Source organism: Aegilops tauschii, chromosome 7 (assembly GCF_002575655.3).
Source record: "Aegilops tauschii subsp. strangulata cultivar AL8/78 chromosome 7, Aet v6.0, whole genome shotgun sequence".
In the NCBI taxonomy this organism is placed as follows: Eukaryota; Viridiplantae; Streptophyta; class Magnoliopsida; order Poales; family Poaceae; genus Aegilops; species Aegilops tauschii.
In genome coordinates this window covers 195,219,198-195,241,713 of record NC_053041.3, presented here as the reverse complement: position 1 = coordinate 195,241,713, position 22,516 = coordinate 195,219,198, and the positions used below count along the sequence as shown (strand labels likewise).

Below are 22,516 nucleotides of genomic sequence, written 5' to 3'. Positions count from 1 at the left end.
TTTGGGCCGGGCCTCCGGTTAATAGGTTAGTCCAAAAAATAATATAAAAGTGTATAAATAAGGCCATTAAACATCCAAAACAGAATATATAATAGCATGGAGCAATCAAAAATTATAGATACGTTGGAGAGTATCAAGCATCCCCAAGCTTAATTCCTGCTCGTCCTCGAGTAGGTAAATGATAAAAACAGATTTTTTGATGTGGAATGCTACTTAGCATATTCTTCAATGTATTTCTCTTTATTGTGGCATGAATGTTCAGATCCGAAAGATTCAAGATAAAAGTTTAATATTAACATGAAAATAATAATACTTCAAGCATACTAACAAAACAATCATGTCTTCTCAAAATAACATGGCCAAAGAAAGTTATCCCTACAAAATCATATAGTCTGGCTATGCTCTATCTTCACCACACAAAGTATTTAAATCATGCACAACCCCGATGACAAGCCAAGCAATTGTTTCATACTTTTGATGTTCTCAAACTTTTTCGATCTTCACGCAATATATGAGTGTGAGCGATGGACATAGCACTTTGGGTGGAATAGAATGGTGGTTGTGTAGAAGACAAAAAGGAGAAGATAGTCTCACATCAACTAGGCGTATCAACGGGCTATGGAAATGCCCATTAATAGATATCAATGTGAGTGAGTAGGGATTGCCGTGCAACGGATGCACTAGAGCTATAGGTGTATGAAAGCTCAACAAAAGAAACTAAGTGGGTGTGCATCCAACTCGCTTGCTCACGAACACCTAGGGCATTTTTGAGGCAGCCCATCATTGGAATATACAAGCCAAGTTCTATAATGTAAAATTCCCACTAGTATATGAAAATGACAACATAGGAGACTCTCTATCATGAAGATCATGGTGCTACTTTGAAGCACAAGTGTGGAAAAAGGATAGTAACATTGTCCCTTCTCTCTTTTTCTCTCATTTTTTTATTGGGCCTTCTCTCTCTTTTTTATGGCCTCTTTTTTTAGTCCAGAATCTCATCCCTACTTGTGGGGGAATCATAGTCTCCATCATCCTTTCCTCACATGGGACAATGCTCTAATAATGATGATCATCACACTTTTATTACTTACAACTCAAGAATTACAACTCAATACTTCGAACAAATTATGACTCTATGTGAATGCCTCCGGCGGTGTACCGGGATATGCAATGAATCAAGAGTGACATGTATGAAAGAATTATGAAGGTGGCTTTGCCACAAATACAATGTCAACTACATGATCATGCAAAGCAATATGACAATGATGGAGCGTGTCATAATAAATGGAACAGTGGTAAGTTGCATGGCAATATATCTCAGAATGGCTATGGAAATGCCATAATAGGTAGGTATGGTGGCTGTTTTGAGGAAGGTATATGGTGGGTATATGATACCAGCGAAGAGGTGCACGGTATTAGAGAGGCTAGCAATGGTGGAAGGATGAGAGTGCCTATAATCCATGGACTCAACATTAGTCATAAAGAACTCACATACTTATTGCAAAAATCTATTAGTTATCGAAACAAAGTACTACGCGCATGCTCCTAGGGGGATAGATTGGTAGGAAAAGACCATCGCTCGTCCCCGACCGCCACTCATAAGGAAGACAATCAATAAATAAATCATGCTCCGACTTCATCACATAACGGTTCACCATACGTGCATGCTACGGGAATCACAAACTTTAGAACGGGTATTTCTCAAATTCAAAACTACTCAACTAGCATGACTCTTATATCACCATCTTCATATTTCAAAACAATTATCAAGTATCAAACTTCTCTTAGTATTCAATGCACTTTATAGTTTTTATCTTGGATGCCTATCATATTAGGACTAATTTTATAACCAAAGCCATTACCGTGCTGTTCTAAGGACTCTCAAATTAATATATGAAGCATGAGAGATCAAATATTTCTATAAAATATATCCACCACGGTGCTCTAAAAGATATAAGTGAAGCACTAGAGCAAAATTGTTCTGCTCAAAAGATATAAGTGAAGCACATAGAGTATTCTAACAAATTCCGAAAAATGTATGTCTCTCTCAAAAGGTGTGTACAGAGAGGATGATGGTGGTGAACTAAAAAAATACTCAAATCATACAAGACGCTCCAAGCAAAACACATATCATGTGGTGAATAAAAATATAGCTCCAAGTAAAGTTACCGATGGACGAAGACAAAAGAGGGGATGCCTTCCGGGGCATCCCCAAGCTTAGGCTTTTGGGTTGTCCTTAGATTTTACCTTGGGGTGACTTGGGCATCCCCAAGCTTAGGCTCTTGCCACTCCTTGTTCCATCCATCAAATCTTTACCCAAAACTTGAAAACTTCACAACACAAAACTTAACAGAAAATCTCGTGACCTCCGTTAGCGAAAGAAAACAAAACACCACTTCAAGGTACTGTAATGAAATCATTCTTTATTTATAATGGTGTTAAACCTACTGTATTCCAACTTCTCTATGGTTTATAAACTCCTTTACTAGCCATAGATTCATCAAAATAAGCAAACAACACACGAAAAACAGAATCTGTCAAAAACAGAACAGTCTGTAGTAATCTGTAACTAATGCAAACTTCTGGAACTCCAAAAGTTCTACCAAAATAGGAAGACCTAGATAATTTTTTTATTGATCTACTGCAATTGGAATCAGTATTTTATCACGTTCTGGTGATTTTTAACAATTGTTTTCGTGAACAGAAAGTTTCTGGAATTTTCAGCAAGATCAAATAACTATCATCCAAGAAGATCCTATAGGTTTTACTTGGCACAAACACTAATTAAAACACAAAACCACATATAACCAGAGGCTAGATCAAAGATTTATTACTAAACAGAACCAAAAAGCAAGAAACTATAATAAAGTTGGGTTGCCTCCCAACAAGCGCTATCGTTTAACGCCCCTAGCTAGGCAAAGAGATTTCAATGATGCTCACACGAAAGACAAGAATTGAAGCACAAAGAGAGCATCATAAAACATGTGACAAACACATCTAAGTCTAACATACTTCCTATGCATTGGCATCTTATAGGCAAACAAATTATCATAGCAAGCAAAAACTAGCATATGCAAGGAAGCGGAAAGAAACAATAGCAATCTCAACATAATGAGAGGTAAATTAGTAACATGAAAATTTCTACAACCATATTTTCCTCTCTCATAATAATTACATGTAGGATGATAAGCAAATTCAACAATATAGCTATCACAAAACATATGCTTAACACGATCCACATGTATGCAAAGTTGACACTCTTCCAAAATGGTGGGATTAACATTAGCTAAAGTCATGACCTCTCCAAACCCACTTTTATCAAAAATTTCATAAGATTGAACATACTCCAAATATGTCGGATCTAAAGTTGACACTCTTCCAAACCCACTTTCAATATTGTTGCAAACACTATTATCAATCTCATATTCATCATGGGGCTTAAATAAATTTTCAAGATCATAAGAAGAATCACCCCAATCATGATCATTGCAGCAAATAGTAGTCATAACAAAACTAGCATCCCCAAGCTTAGGATTTTGCATATTGTTAGCACAATTGACATCAAGAAAATTTATAGTAAAATCATTGCAATCATGCTTTTCATCGAAGGAACTATCAAGTATGGGTGCAATAGCAACGATCTCATGTTTAACATAAGGAACTATAGCAAATTCATCTTCATAAATATTGGCATCATGGCCACAAGAATAGCAAGCATCATGTTCATCAAGGGATATTTCAATCAAATCATCGGAATCATAATTATCTATAGATTCATGCATATCATTATTTTCTTTACAAGCAACGGTCATTCTTTCAATAAATTCTTTGACATAGACATTATGAGCATAGTTTTCATAGCAATATTCAAGTATGTCAAAAATTTCAGATTCGTAAAGAGTAATATCATACTTTTCAATGAAAGAAGCAACTTCATAAGAACCGTTAAAAGCAACAAATTCTTCAATTTGTTCGATATCATAGTAACTATAAACACCCTTTGCATAAGAAGATAAGATTTCATTTTCATTAAACTCACATAGGTAGGGAAGGTGTTTTTTAGGGTCCTTAGAGCAACAAGTAATATCACAAATTTCACAAAGATTCCAAGCATAACATAGCAATCTATTTATTTGATCCCATAAGAGTCTCCCTTTTTCAGACAAACGGTGACGCACAAAATGAGCATGCTCGTCTAAAGATTTCCCATCAACTAGTCTAGCTGGGGTTTCAGCACGAGCGCATAAGTGGATCCATATCAATAGATTTTAAGTGGATCCATATCAATAGATTTTTAGCAAGCAAAGATGCGAGCAAATAGAAGGCACATGGTAACACAAGCAAACAATAGATCTGGCGAGAAAAAGGCAAACGAAAAAGAAGGCGAATAAAACGGCAAGGGTGAAGTGGGGGAGAGGAAAACGAGAGGCAAATGGCAAGTAATGTAATGCGAGGGATAAGAGTTTGTGATGGGTACTTGGTATGTCTTGACTTGTGCGTAGACTCCCTGGCAACGGCGCCAGAAATGGCTCGTTGATGGGAAATCAAATCTTGACTTGACTTGGTGTGAGCCTCCCCGGCAACGGCGCCAAAAATCCTTCTTGCTACCTCTTGAGCATGCGTTGGTTTTTCCCTTGAAGAGAAAGGGTGATGCAGCAAAGTAGTGTAAGTATTTCCCTCAGTTTTTGAGAACCAAGGTATCAATCAAGTAGGAGGCCACACTCAAGTCCCTCGTACCTACACAAACAAATAAGAACCTTGCAACCAATGTGATAAAGGGGTTATCAGTCCCTTCATGGCCACTTGAAAAAGTGAGATCTGATAGAGATGATAAGATAATATTTTTGGTATTTTTATGATAAAGACTAAAAGTAAAGAAAGCAAAATAAACGGTAATAAAGATAGCTTGTTGACGGGAGATTAATATGATGGAGAATAGACCCGGGGGCCATAGGTTTCACTAGTGGCTTCTTTCAAGATTGCATAAGTATTACGGTGGGTGAACAAATTACTGTCGAGCAGTTGATAGAATTGAGCATAGTTATGAGAATATCTAGGTATGATCATGTATATAGGCATCACGTCCGTGACAACTAGACCGACTCCTGCCTGCATCTACTACTATTACTCCACACATCGACCGCTATCCAGCATGCATCTAGAGTATTAAGTTCATAAGAACGGAGTAACGCTTTAAGAAAGATGACATGATGTAGAGGGATAAACTCATGCAATATGATATAAACCCCATCTTTTTATCCTCGATGGCAACAATAAAATACGTGTCGTTTCCCCTGCTGTCACTGGGATCGAGCACCGCAAGATTGAACCCAAAGCTAAGCACTTCTCCCATTGCAAGAAATATCAATCTAGTAGGCCAAACCAAACCGATAATTTGAAGAGACTTGCAAAGATAACCAATCATATGTAAAAGAATTCAGAGGAGATTCACAATTCATTGGATCTCGACAAACACACCGCAAAATAAGATTACATTGAATAGATCTCCAAGAGAAACGAGGAGAACTTTGTATTGAGATCCAAAGAGAGAGAAGAAGCCATCTAGCTAATAATTATGGACCCGAAGGTCTGAGGTAAACTACTCACACATCATCGGAGAGGCGATGGTGTTGATGTAGAAGCCCTCCGTGATCAGTGCCCCCTCCGGCGGAGCACTGTAAAAGGCCCCAAGATGGGATCTCACGGGTACAGAAGGTTGCGGCGGTGGAATTAGGTTTTCGTGGTGCTCTTCGATGGTTTGGGGGTACGTAGGTATATATAGGAGGAAGAAGTAGGTCGGTGGAGCCACGAGGGGCCCATGAGGGTGGAGGGCGCGCCCAGGGGGTAGGCGCGCCCCTTGCCTCGTGGCCTCCTCGGTGATTTCTTGACGTCCACTCCAAGTCCTCTGGATCACGTTCGTTGCAAAAAAATAACTCTCCCGAAGGTTTAATTCCGTTTGGACTCCATTTGATATTCCTTTTCTGCGAAACACTGAAATAGGAAAAAAAAACATCAATTTGGGCTGGGCCTCCGGTTAATAGGTTAGTCCCAAAAATAATATAAAAGTGTATAAACAAGCCCATTAGACATCCAAAACAGAATATATAATAGCATGGAGCAATCAAAAATTATAGATACGTTGGAGACGTATCAGTGACGCGAGGTGAATCGAACTCGATGTCAGTTGGGATGATAGCCTTGGCACCATATACAAGGAAGAAAGGTGTGAAGCCGTTTGACTTGTTCGGAGTGGTGCGCAGACTCCAGAAGACGGCCGGCAGCTCATCGAGCCAGCAGCCGGCCGAACGCTCCAGAGGCTTGACCAGTCGGGGCTTGATTCCGGACAAAATGAGGCCATTTCCTCGCTCAACCTGACAGTTTGGCTGTGGGTGGGCAACGGACGCTAAGTCCAGTCAGATGCCCTGCGTCGCACAGAAACGGGCCAAGGCTCCTTTGGCAAAATTTGTGCCATTGTCGGTGATGATGCTGTGCGGTACACCGTACCGAGTGGTGATGTCTGCAATGAAAGTCACAGCAGTCGGACCGTTCAGCTTCTTGATTGGCTTTGCTTCTATCCACTTGGTGAATTTGTCCACGGTGACGAGAAGATGAGTCATGCCGCCGTGTGCTGTCTTGAACGGTCCCACCATGTCCAGTCCCCAGACGGCAAAAGGCCAGGCAAGGGGAATGGTCTTGAGTGCAGAAGCTGGCAGATGTTGCTTTGAGCTGAACTTCTGGCACCCCTTGAATTTCTTGACCAAGTCTTTGGCGTCTTCTAGAGCAGTCGGCCAGAAGAAACCATGGAGAAAAGCTTTGGCCACAAGTGATCTTGAAGCCGCGTGGTGGCCACACTCGCCTTGGTGGATATCCTTGAGGATTTCTTGGCCCTTCTTCGGCTCTACGCAGCGCTGATACACACCAGTGACACTGCGCCTCACGAGTTCCCTGTTGACGATATTGTATGCTACCGCCCGACGTTGCACCTATCCGGCCGAGATCTCATCGGTTGGAAGCTCTTTGTTCACCAGAAATTTGAGGATGAGCTCTGCCCACGATGGTGCTTGAATTTCTTATACTGCAACTATGGCCACTTGTACGAGGGCGGTTGGGTTGGGAGGTGGCGGGTTGGAGTCGGCCATCACTTGCTGTGTCGTTGAAGTCCCCGGGCTGACTGCTACAGTCCCTGGGCCTGGATCTGAAGTCCCCGGGCCGGGTGCAATGGCTGCAATCCCCGAGCCGCCTGCCGAAGTCCCCGAGCCGACTGCTGCAGCCTTTGAGTCAGGTCCGACTGTTTCAGGAGCAGCCGGCACGAAGATAGATTCTGATTCTGGAGAAGGCTTGATCGACGGCTTGCGGCGGCACTGGAGGGAGCCGCCGGCTGGTATTGCTTGACCGGTGGAGCCGATCCGTGCCAGGGTATCAGCTGGCTCGTTGTCGTTTCGTGGCACGTGAAGGAACTCGCACCCTTCAAAGTATCCGCTGAGTTGCCGGACAAGGAAGCGGTAGCTTGCCATAGTTGCATCCTTGGCGTCCCAGTCGCCAGACGACTATTGGACCACCAAGTCAGAGTCACCGTAGCACAGAATCCGGCGAATGCCGAGCTCTTTGGCAAGCCAGAGTCCATGTACTAGTGCCTCATAGTCGGCCACATTGTTGGAGGCGGCAAAATGGATTTGTAGTGTGTATCTGAGCTTGTCGCCTTTGGAAGAGGTGAGGACGATGCTGGCTCCCAAACCGGTGCGCATCTTCGAACCATCAAAGTGCATCCGCCAATGGGTGGAGTCCGGCGCTCGCGGTAGGTACTGGGTCTCAGCCCAGTCGACGAGGAAGTCGGCCAGCGCTTGGGACTTGATGGTGGTGCGAGGCTGGTAGAAGATGGTGTGGGGAGCCAACTCGATGGCCCATTTGGCCAATCGGCCTGAAGCATCACGGCTGCCAATGATCTCAGCAAGCGGGGTAGTGCAAACAATCGTGAAGCGGTGCTCTTGAAAATATGGCTTTAACTTCTTGGCGGTAAAGTGCACGCCGTAGCACATCTTCTGGTAGTGGAGGTAGTTTTGCTTGGAAGCCGACAACACTTCACTTTGATAATACGTCGGTCTCTGGACCGGCAGAACCTTGTCTTCTTCCTTGTGCTCAACTACTATGACTGTGCTGACCACCCGGCTGGTGGCGGCAACGTAAAGGAGCATGGGCTCCTTAGCAGTCGGCGCGGCCAAGACAGGCGGCGTGGTCAACATCTTCTTGAGCTGGAGAAAACCCTCATCCACCTTATCATTCCACTCGAAGTGAGTGGTTTTCTTCAGGAGTTGGTACAGGGGAAGTGCCTTCTCGCCTAGCCGACTGATGAACGGCTGATGGACGCCAGGCAGCCGGTGAACTTTTGGACATCTCTCAGTCGGGTCGGCTTCTCCATTCTCTCGATGGCCTTGATCTTCACAGGGTTGCACTCGATGCCGCGTTCGAAGACCAGGAAGCCGAGGAGCTGGCCGGCTGGTACTCTGAACACGCACTTCTCTGGGTTGAGCTTGATCTGAAATCGACGCAGATTTTCAAAAGTTTCCTTTAGATCTTCTAGGAGGGTCCCTCGCTTCTCCGTCTTCACCACAACATCGTCCAGATAGACGTGGGCGTTTCTGCCGAGCTGCTTGAGGAGGCACTTCTGCATGCAACGCTGAAACGTGGCGCCGACATTTCTCAAGCCGGACGTCATAGTCAGGTAGCAGAAGGCTCTGAATGGCGTGATGAAAGAGGTCTTCAGCCTATCAGCCGGGTTCAACTTGATCTGGTGGTAACCTGAATATGCATCCAAAAAGCTCAACAGCTCGCATCCGGCTGTGGAGTCTATCACTTGGTCAATCCTTGGCAAGGCAAATGGATCTTTGGGGCGAGCTTTGTTGAGGCTGGTATAATCAATACACATGTGCCACTTGTTGTTCTAATTTAGTACGAGGACTGGGTTGGCCAGCCAATCTGGGTAGAACACTTCCATAATGAAGCCGGCTGCTAGGAGCCGGGCTATCTCTTCACCAACAATTCTTCTCTTCTCCTCCGACAGGCGGCGGAGGGGTTGCTTGACCGGCTTGGCGTCAGGTCGGACGTGTAGCTTGTGCTCGGCGAGATCCGTCGGAACACCCGGCATGTCCTTAGGAGACCATGCAAAGATGTCCCGATTCTCACGGAGGAAATCGATGAGCTCGCTTTCCTATTTGCTATCGAGGTTTGCACCTATGACAGCGTACCTCTCCGGGTGCTCTGGGTCCAATGGTATCTTCTTCGTCTCCTTGGCCGGCTTGAAGGAGCCTTTAGCTTCCGACTCCTTGGGATCAGGGGACATGTCCGGCTGCTTGCCGGCCATGGCCACAACCCGGTGAAGGAGCCGCTTCTCGGCAGCGATCACAAGGGACTCGGTCAGCCGACTGCTAGCGGCCGCACAGGCGGACGACTTCTGGTAATCTCCGGAGACGGTGATAATTCCTTTGGTGCTTGGCATCTTCATCTTGAGGTAGGCATAGTGCGGTACCGCCATGAATTTGGCCAAGGCAGGTCGGCCAAGTAGGGCATGATAAGGGCTCTCAAGGTCAACTACTTCAAACCAGACGGGCTCTCGGCGGAAATGATCCTTGTCTCCAAAGAGGACATCTATCTTGATCTTGCCGATTGGTGAGTGAGAAAGGCCTGGAACTATTCCATGGAAGACAGTCCGACTGGGCAGGAGATGCTTCGGCTTGATGTTCAACCTCTCCATGGTGTCATGATACAGGATGTTGATGCTGCTACCGCCATCTATCAGGACTCGGGAGAAGCGAGCAGCTCGCCTCTCCGTAGCAAAGGTGGCTTCCAACACCAAAGCGTAGGAACCCGGAGAGGGCATTACTTCCAGATGGTCGGCTCGGCTCCAACAGATTAGCTTTTCAGACCAGTGCATGAACTCTGGGGCTTCAGTAGCTACGACATTCACTTCTCGAGACTGTTGGCGACGGCTGCGCCTGTCATCGGCCACACTGGTGAAGACGACGTAGGCTCCTTGCTCTTCTGGGTACTCATCTTGGATGGCTGCAACTGGTCGGGCCACCTGCTGCGGAGGAGGAGGCGGCGGCGCGGCTGGCCAGCAGGCGGAGGAGGCAGCAATCCTTCGCCCTTGGAGATTCGGGTGAGCCAGTGACACTTCTGAGTGATGTGGTTGGATGGCTTCGCGCCGCAGTGGAACTTGCAGGGCGCATCAAGGGTTTGCTCATAGGAGAAGGCGGGAAACGAATTGGGCTTGCCGCCTCTCTGACGTTTGGGAGCAGGCTGCCCCTCCGGCTGCTGGTCTTCGACTATCGCCACCTGTCGGCTGGTGGAAGCCGGCTGTGGCGCCTTGCACTTGTTGTCCCTTTGTTTCTGACGCCGACTGGTGTCACCAGCCGGAGTCCGAGGGGCCTGAGGAGCCACTTTGCCGGATGCATCAACTTGAATCTCCGTCTTCATGGAGGAGTCGGCCGTGGCGTACTTGTCTGCTATGATCAGCAGCTCATCGAGGGTTGTCGGCTCGTCACAGAGAAGTCGGTGCTTCAGCAGGGTGCCTTCTCTACACTCGGCTGTGAAGTACTCGATGGCCTGCACCTCGTGCACGCCTTCACAAGAGTTGCGCAGCTCGGCCCAACGCGTGAGGTAGTCGCGATTCGATTCGGTGGGACCTTGGACGCACAAGGAGAGCTGGCGGGGCTTGGGAGGCCGCTTGTACATGCTGGTGAAGTTGCGGATGAAGGCTTCAGTGAAGTCCACCCAGCTATTGATGCTGTGGGGCTTCAGGCTGTTCAGCCATGTCCGGGCGGTGCCCTGGAGCATGAGCGGAACGTACTTCACGGCGACACGCTTATTGCGGTTTGCTATGCTGACGGCCGTGGAGTAGTCGACCAGCCAGTCTTCCGGCTTCACGGAGCCGGTGTACTTGGGCGTATCTCTTGGGAGCGTGAACCCTTTGGGGAAGGGCTCATCGCGGATGCGGGGGCCGAAACAAGGCGGGCCCAGCGCGTCTTCTTCTTCTAGCGCCAAGGATAGATTGAGGCGGTCGATCCGGTGGCCGGCGTAGTTTTCTCCGATTCCTTCTCGGGGGCCAAGTCGGCCACCGAGAATCGGGTGATCAACAGGCGGCGGGGAGACGCGCCTTTCTCTGCGCGGGGGAGGCTGATAGTCGCCTGGTCGTTCCACCGCCCGTGGGCGGCCGTCTTGGTCGCGCTCAATGGTGATGTGCGTCCGGCTGCGGCTTGCAGTCGCCTCCTTGTCTCGTCGTCCGCGGGCACCACCAGTCAGCGTCCGGGATGTCGCGCTATGCTCTCGGCGAGGTGGCGGGTCATCGTTCCGCCGGTTGGGCTCCTCAACGCGGCAGCCGGCCTCTTGCTGCTCGGTGACCGCGTCAATGAGCCGCTAGACGCGCTCCATCATGTGGCGACGCTCGTCGCCCTCGAGGTTGTCCAGCTCGTCTGCTGCCGCCTGGGCGGCTCGTATGTTTTCCCTGGGCGTGGCGTAGACGGGGCGGTCTGCCCCGAACATGCTGGCAATGGCCGCGTCGTGCTGCCGAACCGTGCCGATGCGGTTGGGCCCGTCAGGAGCCGGCGTGCCACTAACAGCGCGGTCCATCTCGCGCTGGTAAGCCTCTGAGAGGCGTCTCATGCTGGCTAGCTTCTTGGCGCTCTCGACGAGCTGGACGCGGCGGGCTTCCATAATTTTGGTGTCGGCGTCTTCTGCAATGGGTGCACACAGGTCTCGTAGTGCCGCCTCGAGCGGATCTCGGGCACCATCACCGGAAGCTCCATCGTGGCTGATGACGAGCACCTCTATGACGGTGCTGCCACCGTTGTTGGCGCGAGGGAGAGGATCGTCGACGACCACCACGTTGGTGAGGAACGCGTTGAGGGATGTCGTGTCGGAGTCGACAAGCATCGGGTCGGTGGAGCCAACCGACTCCAAGTCGACGGCCGGCTCGTTGGCGATGTGGAGCTGGTCGAGGAAGTTGACGAGGCGGCTCTCGGGGCCGTCTGTGCCTGGGTCGGATGCAGGCTCGTCGGAGAGGCGGATCTCGCCAACAAGGTCGGCGAGGCAGCTTGCCGCGAAAGAGACCTCCGCGCCATGCAGCGCGTCGGTGCTAACACCTTCTGCCGTGCCGGGCTGGCTGCGCTCGCCAGGAAGGAAGAGGGCTCCCGTCCAGAACAGATCTCTGGACGACGGTGCACCAAGCCCCAAGGTGGGCGTCAAATGTCGGGGTTTGGGTGCGACATATGCCAATGGGTGGCTTATCATGGTGGGGGATAGTAAGACGTCGCCGGTGCCAGGAAGCGGGATGAGGTGTAGACATGTACACCGGCGAACTTTACCCAGGTTGGGGGCTCTCCTAGGAGATAACACCCCTAGTCCTGCTCTACGGGGTCTCTGCATGATCACTATCTCAACAAGTAGCTACAAGTTGCTCCTCGAGCTGTATGCTAGAGGAGGAAGAAAGGCAAGGCTAGCTCTCTCCTCTCCCTATATGGGTGGTTGTGAAGTCTAAGGGTCTGAACCCTTTGCATGGGTGCCCTGGGGGTTTATATAGGCCTACCCCCAAGGGTACAATGGTAAACTGGCCGGCTGTAGGCCTAGGTCATCAGTGTCTCTCATGGCCGGCTTCTCCGCTAGTTGCTGGGGCCCGCCGGCTATCTAGTACTTGGCCGACAGGCCGCGCCCGCTGCTTGCGGGTCTTGCCGGCTGCTCATCACTGTAGTCGTGCTTCTAATGATGCTTGCTTTGTCGGGGAGGGCGTGGCTACAGTCCCGCCGCCTGGCGGGCGATCACTGTAGCCATTCCCCATCTCTTCTGGTTAATGGTGCACAAACTCCTAGGCAGGAGGAGGGCCGCCCTCTGGGCACCGACCTTCCCCCTGGCCGACTGGCTGAGACTGGCCATCTTCTGGCTTCTCAGGGCAGGTAGGGCCTACCGCCTGCAGGCCGTACCGACAGCCCATCATTGGAGCATGGTCCCTTCTGACTTGGGTGATGTCACGGGCGGAGGGGCCACAGTGCCGCGCCGCGTAGGAGATCTCCGGCTAGTACGGCGCACTGTGGCCGTGGCCCACCCGGGATTCGAGGGTGGCAGGCTTCGTTGTAGCCACGCCCCGTCTCGTCATGCTTAAGAGGGTGCAGACTTTGAGGGCGCTTGGGGCCGCCTACTAGGAGTCGGCCTCTCTAGAGGCCGCCTGTTAGGAGGCGGCCCGCTTTGTGGCCGTCTTCTGGAGTCCTCCGCCTTCCGGCAGCCGGCCACGTGGGCCAGCCGGCTACGAGAAGGCGGCAACCGAGCTTAGAGGCTTGAGGGGCGCAGTCGGCCCCGATGTCTTGAAATGTCATGGGGGCAGATGAGGCTACCCATGGCCAATAACTCCGACAATGGTCTAGGCTATGTGATGATATGGGATCATGGAACTACAACCGATTGAAATTGGAATTGCATCAGAAGTTTTATCCTATGCATCTTGTTCATCATGATCGTAATTATATATATAATTTTTGGCCTCGCGAAGGAGAAAGCTTCGCTCAAGCTTGGGGGAGGCTTAAGTCAATGTTATATTCATACCCCAATCATGAGCTCCCAAGAGAAATTATTATTCAAAAAATTTATGCTCGGCTTTCTCTCAATAATCGATCCATGCTCGATACTTCTTGTACTGGTTCTTTTATGATGAAGACTATTGAATTCAAATGGGATTTATTGGAAAGACATAAATGCAACTCTGAAGATCGGGATCTCGATGAAGGTAAGGAGTCAGGTATAACACCTAAGTTTGATTGTGTTAAATCTTTTATGGATACCGATGTTTTCCGTGAATTTAGCACTAAATATGGACTTGACTCTGAGATAGTAGCTTCTTTCTGTGAATCCTTTGCTACTCATGTTGATCTCCCTAAGGAGAAGTGGTTTAAATATAATCCTCTCATTGAAGTAAAAGTAGTTGCACCTATTAAAGTATAAAAAAAGACTATCACTTATAATGTTGATCCTGTTGTTCCTACTGCTTATATTGAGAAACCACCTTTCCCCGTTAGAATAAAGGATCATGCTAAAGCTTCAACTGTGGTTCGTAAGAGTAATACTAGAACACCTACACCCCCTGAGAAAATTAAAGTTGAACCTAGTATTGCTATGGTTAAAGATCTCTTGGCCGATAATATTGATGGGCATGTTATTTACTTCTGTGATGAAGCTGCTAGAATTGCTAGACCTGATACTAAAAATAAACATAGACCTGTTGTAGGCATGCCTGTTGTTTCTGTTAAAATAGGAGATCATTGTTATCATGGCTTGTGTGATATGGGTGCTAGTGCAAGTGCAATACCTCATTCCTTATACAAAGAAATTATGCATGATATTGCACCTGCTGAGATAGAAAAAATTGATGTTACAATTAAGCTTGCCAATAGAGATACTATTTCACCAGTTGGGATTGTTAGAGATGTTGAAGTCTTGTGTGGGAAAGTTAAATATCCTACTAATTTTCTTGTTCTTGGTTCCCCACAAGATGACTTTTTTCCCATTATATTTGGTAGACCCTTCTTGAATACTGTCAATGCTAAGATAGACTGCAAAAAGGATGTTGTTACTATTGGATTAGGGGATATGTCTCATGATTTTAACTTTGCTAAATTTCATAGACAACCCCAGGATAAAGAATTGCCTAGTAAAGATGAAATTATTGGTCTTGCTTCTATTGCTGTGCCTCCTAACGATCCTTCAGAACAATATTTGCTCGACCATGAAAATGATATGTTTATGAATGAAAGAAGGGAAATAGATGAAGTATTCTTTAAACAGAGACCTATTTTGAAACACAACTTGCCTGTTGAAATCCTAGGGGATCCTCCTCCACCTAAGGGTGATCCCGTGTTTGAGCTTAAACCATTACCTGATACTCTTAAATATGCATATCTTGATGAAAAGAAGATATATCCTATTATTATTAGTGCTAACATTTCAAACAAGGAAGAAGAAAAATTGTTGAAAACTCTGAAAAAGCATCGTGCTGCTATTGGATATACTCTTGATGATCCTAAGGGCATTACACTACTAGGAAAAGGCTAATTAGTGGCGCACCTATTTTGGCCAGTGCGCCACTATCATCACGCCACTAGTAACAAGTACTAATGGCGCACCCCTGGTGCGCCATTAGTATACCAGACAATAGTGGCGCACCAGGCAGTGCGCCATTAGTATGTCCCCTGGTGCGCCATTACTATGCCTCCCAGGGGGGCATATTTACCTTGTGCTCTGGGTTACTAATGGCGCACTTCAAGATAATGCGCCACTAGTGGATTTATTGCAGTGCGCCACTAAAGTGTAGTATGGTGCGCCACTAGTATGAATATTAGGAATTATTATTTTTTTTCTTTTCTGATATTTGCACAGGTTACAAAATATATTACTGCACAAAATATAGACAGCACAACATATAAACAACAGATTTATCGAATACAATTCATCATATTAGTCTTCGAATTCAAAATACTAAACAAAGTTAGAACATTACAAGTCTCGAGACCGCGAGTAGCGAGTTTGTCTTCACATTACAAGTCGATATCGATCATCCAAACTACCATCACATAGAAGAAAGCTGCGGTCATCACGATGAGCATCATCGCGATGAAACTGGTCTTCATCCGGTTTCTCCAACGCTCCCTCCTCTCTCCCGTTAGATAGCGTGCGTATCTAGCTTCCGCCTCCGCCGTAGTGGTGTACCCTTTGTAACTATTATCGCTGAAATGGTGAACCTGTCTCCGATACTCCTCCCAGTCGTCGTAGACTCCGGGAACCTTACCCTTGTACACGACATACGACGGCATCTCTATGCACTAGACAAACAAAATGTTAGTAGCAATTCACACACAATACATAAGCAATATATAAGTATGCAACAAAAGGATCGGAAGATAAAAGCAACACATTAATAGCACGATTCATGGTCCTACTAATAAATAGCATCGATTACATATAAGCTGAACGACTGTCCAAACCAAAGAGACATACAAGTTCATTAAAGTTTAATTACAACATGAGCTAATCGATATTTCAGAACTACATAGCATCACTACTTTCGACTCGACTCAGGGACCGGAGCGTGGATGAAGCCGCCGTCTTTCATGATGGTCATGAATGTGCGTTCGTTATCAGCCTGCATTTGTAGCGTTGTTTCTATTTCACTGTTGGACGGTTGATATTTGAGGTAGAACTGCTCCGAGGTACGAAGGACATCTTGATGCATGATTTCCGCAAACTTGGACTGGATGCGAAAGAATTCTTGTCTGAGGTCCGCGTCCTGGATTGCCGACAAGCGTGCGGCCCAATCTTTGAGACTATTGTTGGGGAACGCGGTAATTTCAAAAAAATTCCTACGCACACGCAAGATCATGGTGATGCATAGCAACGAGAGGGGAGAGTGTTGTCCACGTACCCCCGTAGACCGACAGCGGAAGCGTTATCACAACGCGGTTGATGTAGTCGTACGTCTTCACGATCCGACCGATCAAGTACCGAACGCACGGCACCTCCGAGTTCTACACACGTTCAGCCCGATGACGTCCCTCGAACTCCGATCCAGCCGAGTGTTGAGGAAGAGTTTCGTCAGCACGACGGCGTGGTGACGATGATGATGTTCTACCGACGCAGGGCTTCGCCTAAGCTCCGCAATGACATTATCGAGGTGTAATTTGGTGGAGGGGGGCACCGCACACGGCTAAAAGATCTCAAGGATCAATTGTTGTGTCTCTGGGGTACCCCCCTGCCCCCGTATATAAAGGAGCAAGGGAGGAGGAGGCCGGCCCTAGGAGGGGGCGCACCAAGTGTGGAGTCCTACTAGGACTCCCTAGTCCTAGTAGGATTCCACCTCCCATATGGAATAGGAAAAGAGGAAGGGAAAAAGAGAAGGAAGGAAGGGGGCGCCCCCCTTCCCTAGACCAATTCGGACCAGACCAAGGGGAGGGGTGTGGCCACCCTTGAGGCCCTTTTTCTTCTTTCCCGTATGGCCTAATAAGGCCCAATACGTATTCCCGTAACTCTCCGGTACTCCGAAAAATACCCAAATCACTCGGAACCTTTCCGAAGTCCGAATATAGTCGTCCAATATATCGATCTTTACGTCTCGACCATTTCGAGACTCCTCGTCATGTCCCCGATCTCATCCGGGACTCCGAACTCCTTCGGTACATCAACATACATAAACTCATAATAAAACTGTCATCGTAACTTTAAACGTGCGGACCCTACGGGTTCGAGAACTATGTAGACATGACCGAGACACATCTCCGGTCAATAACCAATAGCGGGACCTGGATGCCCATATTGGCTCCCACATATTCTACGAAGATCTTTATCGGTCAGACCACATAACAACATACGTTGTTCCCTTTGTCATCAGTATGTTACTTGCCCGAGATTCGATCGTCGGTATCTCGATACCTAGTTCAATCTCGTTACCGGCAAGTCTCTTTACTCGTTCCGTAACACATCATCCCGCAACTAACTTATTAGTCACAATGCTTGCAAGACTTATAGTGATGTGCATTACCGAGTGGGCCCAGAGATACCTCTCCGACACTCGGAGTGACAAATCCTAATCTCGAAATACGCCAACCCAACAAGTACCTTTGGAGACACCTGTAGAGCACCTTTATAATCACCCATTTACGTTGTGACGTTTGGTAGCACACAAAGTGTTCCTCCGGTAAACAGGAGTTGCATAATCTCATAGTCAGAGGAACATGTATAAGTCATGAAGAAAGCAATAGCAACATACTAAACGATCGGGTGCTAAGCTAACGGAATGGGTCAAGTCAATCACGTCATTCTCCTAATGAGGTGATCTCGTTAATCAAATGACAACTTATGTCTATGGCTAGGAAACATAACCATCTTTGATTAACGAGCTAGTCAAGTAGAGGCATACTAGTGACACTCTGTTTGTCTATGTATTCACACATGTATTATGTTTCCGGTTAATACAATTCTAGCATGAATAATAAACATTTATCATGATATAAGGAAATAAATAATAACTTTATTATTGCCTCTAGGGCATATTTCCTTCAGTCTCCCACTTGCACTAGAGTCAATAATCTAGTTCACATCGCCATGTGATTTAACATCAATAATTCACATCACCATGTGATTAACACCCATAGTTCACATCTCTATGTGACTAACACTCAAAGGGTTTACTAGAGTCAATAATCTAGTTCACATCGCTATGTGATTAACACCCAAAGAGTACTAAGGTGTGATCATGTTTTGATTGTGAGATAATTTTAGCCAACGGGTCTGTCACATTCAGATCCGTAAGTATTTTGCAAATCTCTATGTCTACAATGCTCTGCACGGAGCTACTCTAGCTAATTGCTCCCACTTTCAATATGTATCTATACCGAGACTTTAGAGTCATCTAGATTAGTGTCAAAACTTGCATCGACGTAACCCTTTACGACGAACCTTTTGTCACTTCCATAATCGAGAAACATTTCCTTATTCCACTAAGGATAATTTTGACCGCTGTCCAGTGATCTACTCCTAGATCACTATTGTACTCCCTTGCCAAAATCAGTGTAGGGTATACAATAGATTTGGTACACAGCATGGCATACTTTATAGAACCTATGGCCAAGGCATAGGGAATGACTTTCATTCTCTTTCTATCTTCTGTCGTGGTCGGGCTTTGAGTCTTACTCAATTTCATACCTTGTAACACAGGCAAGAACTCTTTCTTTGACTGTTGTATTTTGATCTACTTCAAAATCTTGTTAAGGTATGTACTCATTGAAAAAACTTATCAAGCGTCTTGATCTATCTCTATAGATCTTGATGCTCAATATGTAAGCAGCTTCACCGAGGTACTTCTTTGAAAAACTCCTTTCAAACACTCCTTTATGCTTTGCAGAATAATTCTACATTATTTCCGATCAACAATATGTCATTCACATATACTTATCAGAAATGCTGTAGTGCTCCCACTCACTTTCTTGTAAATACAGGCTTCACCGCAAGTCTGTACAAAACTATATCCTTTGATCAACTTATCAAAGTGTATATTCAACCTCCGAGATGCTTGCACCAGTCCATAGATGGATCGCTGGAGCTTGCATATTTTGTGAGCACCTTTAGGATTGACAAAACCTTCTGGTTGCATCATATACAACTCTTCTTTAATAAATCCATTAAGGAATGCAGTTTTGTTTATCCATTTGCCAGATTTCATAAAATCCGGCAATTGCTAACATGATTCGGACAGACTTAAGCATAGATACGAGTGAGAAACTCTCATCGTAGTCAACACCTGGAACTTGTCAAAAACCTTTTTGTGACAATTCTAGCTTTGTAGACAGTAACACTACTATCACTATATGTCTTCCTCTTGAAGATCCATTTAATCTCAATGGCTCGCCGATCATTGGGCAAGTCAACCAAAGTCCATACTTTGTTCTTCATACATGGATCTCATCTCAGATTTCATGGCCTCAAGCCATTTCCCGGAATCTGGGCTCATCATCGCTTCCTCATAGTTCGTAGGTTCGTCATGGTCAAATAACATGACCTCCAGAACAAGATTACCGTACCACTCTGGTGTGGATCTCACTCTGGTTTACCTACGAGGTTTGGTAGTAACTTGATCTGAAGTTACATGATCATCATAATTAACTTCCTCACTAATTGGTGTAGGAGTCACAGGAACAGATTTCTGTGATGAACTACTTTCCAATAAGGGAGCAGGTACAGTTACCTCATCAAGTTCTACTTTCCTCCCACTCACTTCTTTCGAGAGAAACTCCTTCTCTAGAAAGGATCCATACTAAGCAACGAATGTCTTGCCTTCGGATCTGTGATAGAAGGTGTACCCAACTGTCTCCTTTGGGTATCCTATGAAGACACATTTCTCCGATTTGGGTTTGAGCTTATCAGGATGAAACTTTTTCACATAAGCATCACAACCCCAAACTTTAAGTAACGACAACTTTGGTTTCTTGCCAAACCACAGTTCATAAGGCATCGTCTCAACGGATTTTGATGGTGCCCTATTTAACGTGAATGTAGCTGTCTCTAATGCATAACCCCAAAACGATAGTGGTAAATTGGTAAGAGACATCATAGATTGCACTATATCCAATAAAGTACGGTTATGACGTTCGGACACACCATTACACTGTGGTGTTCCAGGTGGCGTGAGTAGTGAAACTATTTCACATTGTTTTAACTGAAGGCCAAACTCGTAACTCAAATATTCTCCTCCACGATCAGATCGTAGGAATTTTATTTTCTTGTTACGATGATTTTTCAACTTCACTCTGAAATTCTTTGAACTTTTCAAATGTTTCAGACTTATGTTTCATTAAGTAGATATACCCATATCCGCTCAAATCATCTGTGAAGGTGAGAAAATAACGATATCCGCCACGAGCCTCAATATTCATCGGACCACACACATCTGTATGTATGATTTCCAACAAATCTGTTGCTCTCTCCATAGTTCCGGAGAACGGCGTTTTAGTCATCTTGCCCATGAGGCACGGTTCGCAAGCATCAAGTGATTCATAATCAAGTGATTCCAAAATCCCATCAGTATGGAGTTTCTTCATGCGCTTTACACCAATATGACCTAAACGGCAGTGCCACAAATAAGTTGCACTATCATTATTAACTTTGCATCTTTTGGCTTCATTATTATGAATATGTGTATCACTACGATCGAGATCCAACAAACCATTTTCGTTGGTGTGTATGACCATAGAAGGTTATTTTTATTCATGTAAACAGAACAACAATTGTTCTCTAACTTAAATGAATAACCGTATTGCAATAAACATGATCAAATCATATTCATGCTCAACGCAAACACCAAATAACACTTATTTAGTTTCAGCACTAATCCCGAAAGTATAGGGAGTGTGCGATGATGATCATATCAATCTTGGAACTACTTCCAACACACATCGTCACCTCGCCTTTTACTAGTCTCTGTTTATTCTTCAACTCCCGTTTTCGAGTTACTACTCTTTAGCAACTGAACCAGTATCAAATACTGAGGGGTGGCTATAAACACTAGTAAGTACACATCAATAACATGTATATCCAATATACTTTTGTTCACTTTGCCATCCTTCTTATCCACCAAATACTTGGGGCAGTTTCGCCTCCAGTGACCAGTCCCTTTGCAGTAGAAGCACTTAGTCTCAGGCTTAGGTACAGACTTTGGGCTTCTTCACTTGAGTAGCAACTTGCTTGCCGTTCTTTTTGAAGTTCCCCTTCTTCCCTTTGCCCTTTCTTGAAACTAGTGGTCTCGTCAACCATCAACACTTGATGTTTTTCTTGATTTCTACCTTCGTCGATTTCAGCATCACGAAGAGCTCGGGAATTACTTTCGTCATCCCTTGCATACTATAGTTCATCACGAAGTTCTACTAACTTGGTGATGGTGACTAGAGAATTCTGTCAATCACTATTTTATCTGGAAGATTAACTCCCACTTGATTCAAGCGATTGTAGTACCCAGACAATCTGAGCACATGCTCACTAGTTGAGCGATTCTCCTCCATCTTTTAGCTATAGAACTTGTTGGAGATTTCATATCTCTCAACTCGGGTATTTGCTTGAAATATTAACTTCAACTCCTGGAACATCTCATATGGTCCATGACGTTCAAAACGTCTTTGAAGTCCCGATTCTAAGCCGTTAAGCATGGTGCACTAAACTATCAAGTAGTCATCATATTGAGCTAGCCAAACGTTCATAACATCTGCATCTGCTCCTGCAATAGGTCTGTCACCTAGCGGTGCATCAAGGACATAATTTTTCTATGCAGCAATGAGGATAATCCTCAGATCACGGATCCAATCCGCATCTTTGCTACTAACATCTTTCAACATAATTTTTCTCTAGGAACAAAAAATAAACACAGGGAAGCAACAACGCGAGCTATTGATCTACAACATAATTTGCAAAATACTATCAGGACTAAGTTCATGATAAATTTAAGTTCAATTAATCATATTACTTAAGAACTCCCACTTAGATAGACATCTCTCTAATCATCTAAGTGATTACGTGATCCAAAGCAACTAAACCATGTCCGATTAACACGTGAGATGGAGTAGTTTCAATGGTGAACATCACTATGTTGATCATATCTACTATATGATTCACGCTCGACCTTTCGGTCTCTGTGTTCCGAGGCCATATCTGTATATGCTAGGCTCGTCAAGTTTAACCTGAGTATTCCGCGTGAGCAACTGTTTTGCACCCGTTGTATTTGAATGTAGAGCCTATCACACCCGATTAACACGTGGTGTCTCAGCACGAAGAACTTTTGCAACGGTGCATACTCAGGGAGAACACTTTTATCTTGAAATTTTAGTGAGAGATCATCTTATAATGCTACCATCAATCAAAGCAAGATAAGATGCATAAAGGATTAACATCACATGCAATCAATATAAGTGATATGATATGGCCATCATCATCTTGTGCTTGTGAT

At 45.7% G+C, this 22,516-nt stretch overlaps 1 protein-coding gene across 1 annotated transcript; it reads right to left on the bottom strand.

Moving 5' to 3' along the window:
- Window positions 1–7,070: 7,070 nt before the first annotated feature.
- On the bottom strand, window positions 7,071–7,514 carry LOC120968811 (uncharacterized). The gene has a single exon (XM_040395797.1). It carries the CDS (start codon window positions 7,512–7,514, stop codon window positions 7,071–7,073), a length of 444 nt encoding a protein of 147 aa, XP_040251731.1.
- Between the last annotated feature and the right edge of the window lie 15,002 nt (window positions 7,515–22,516).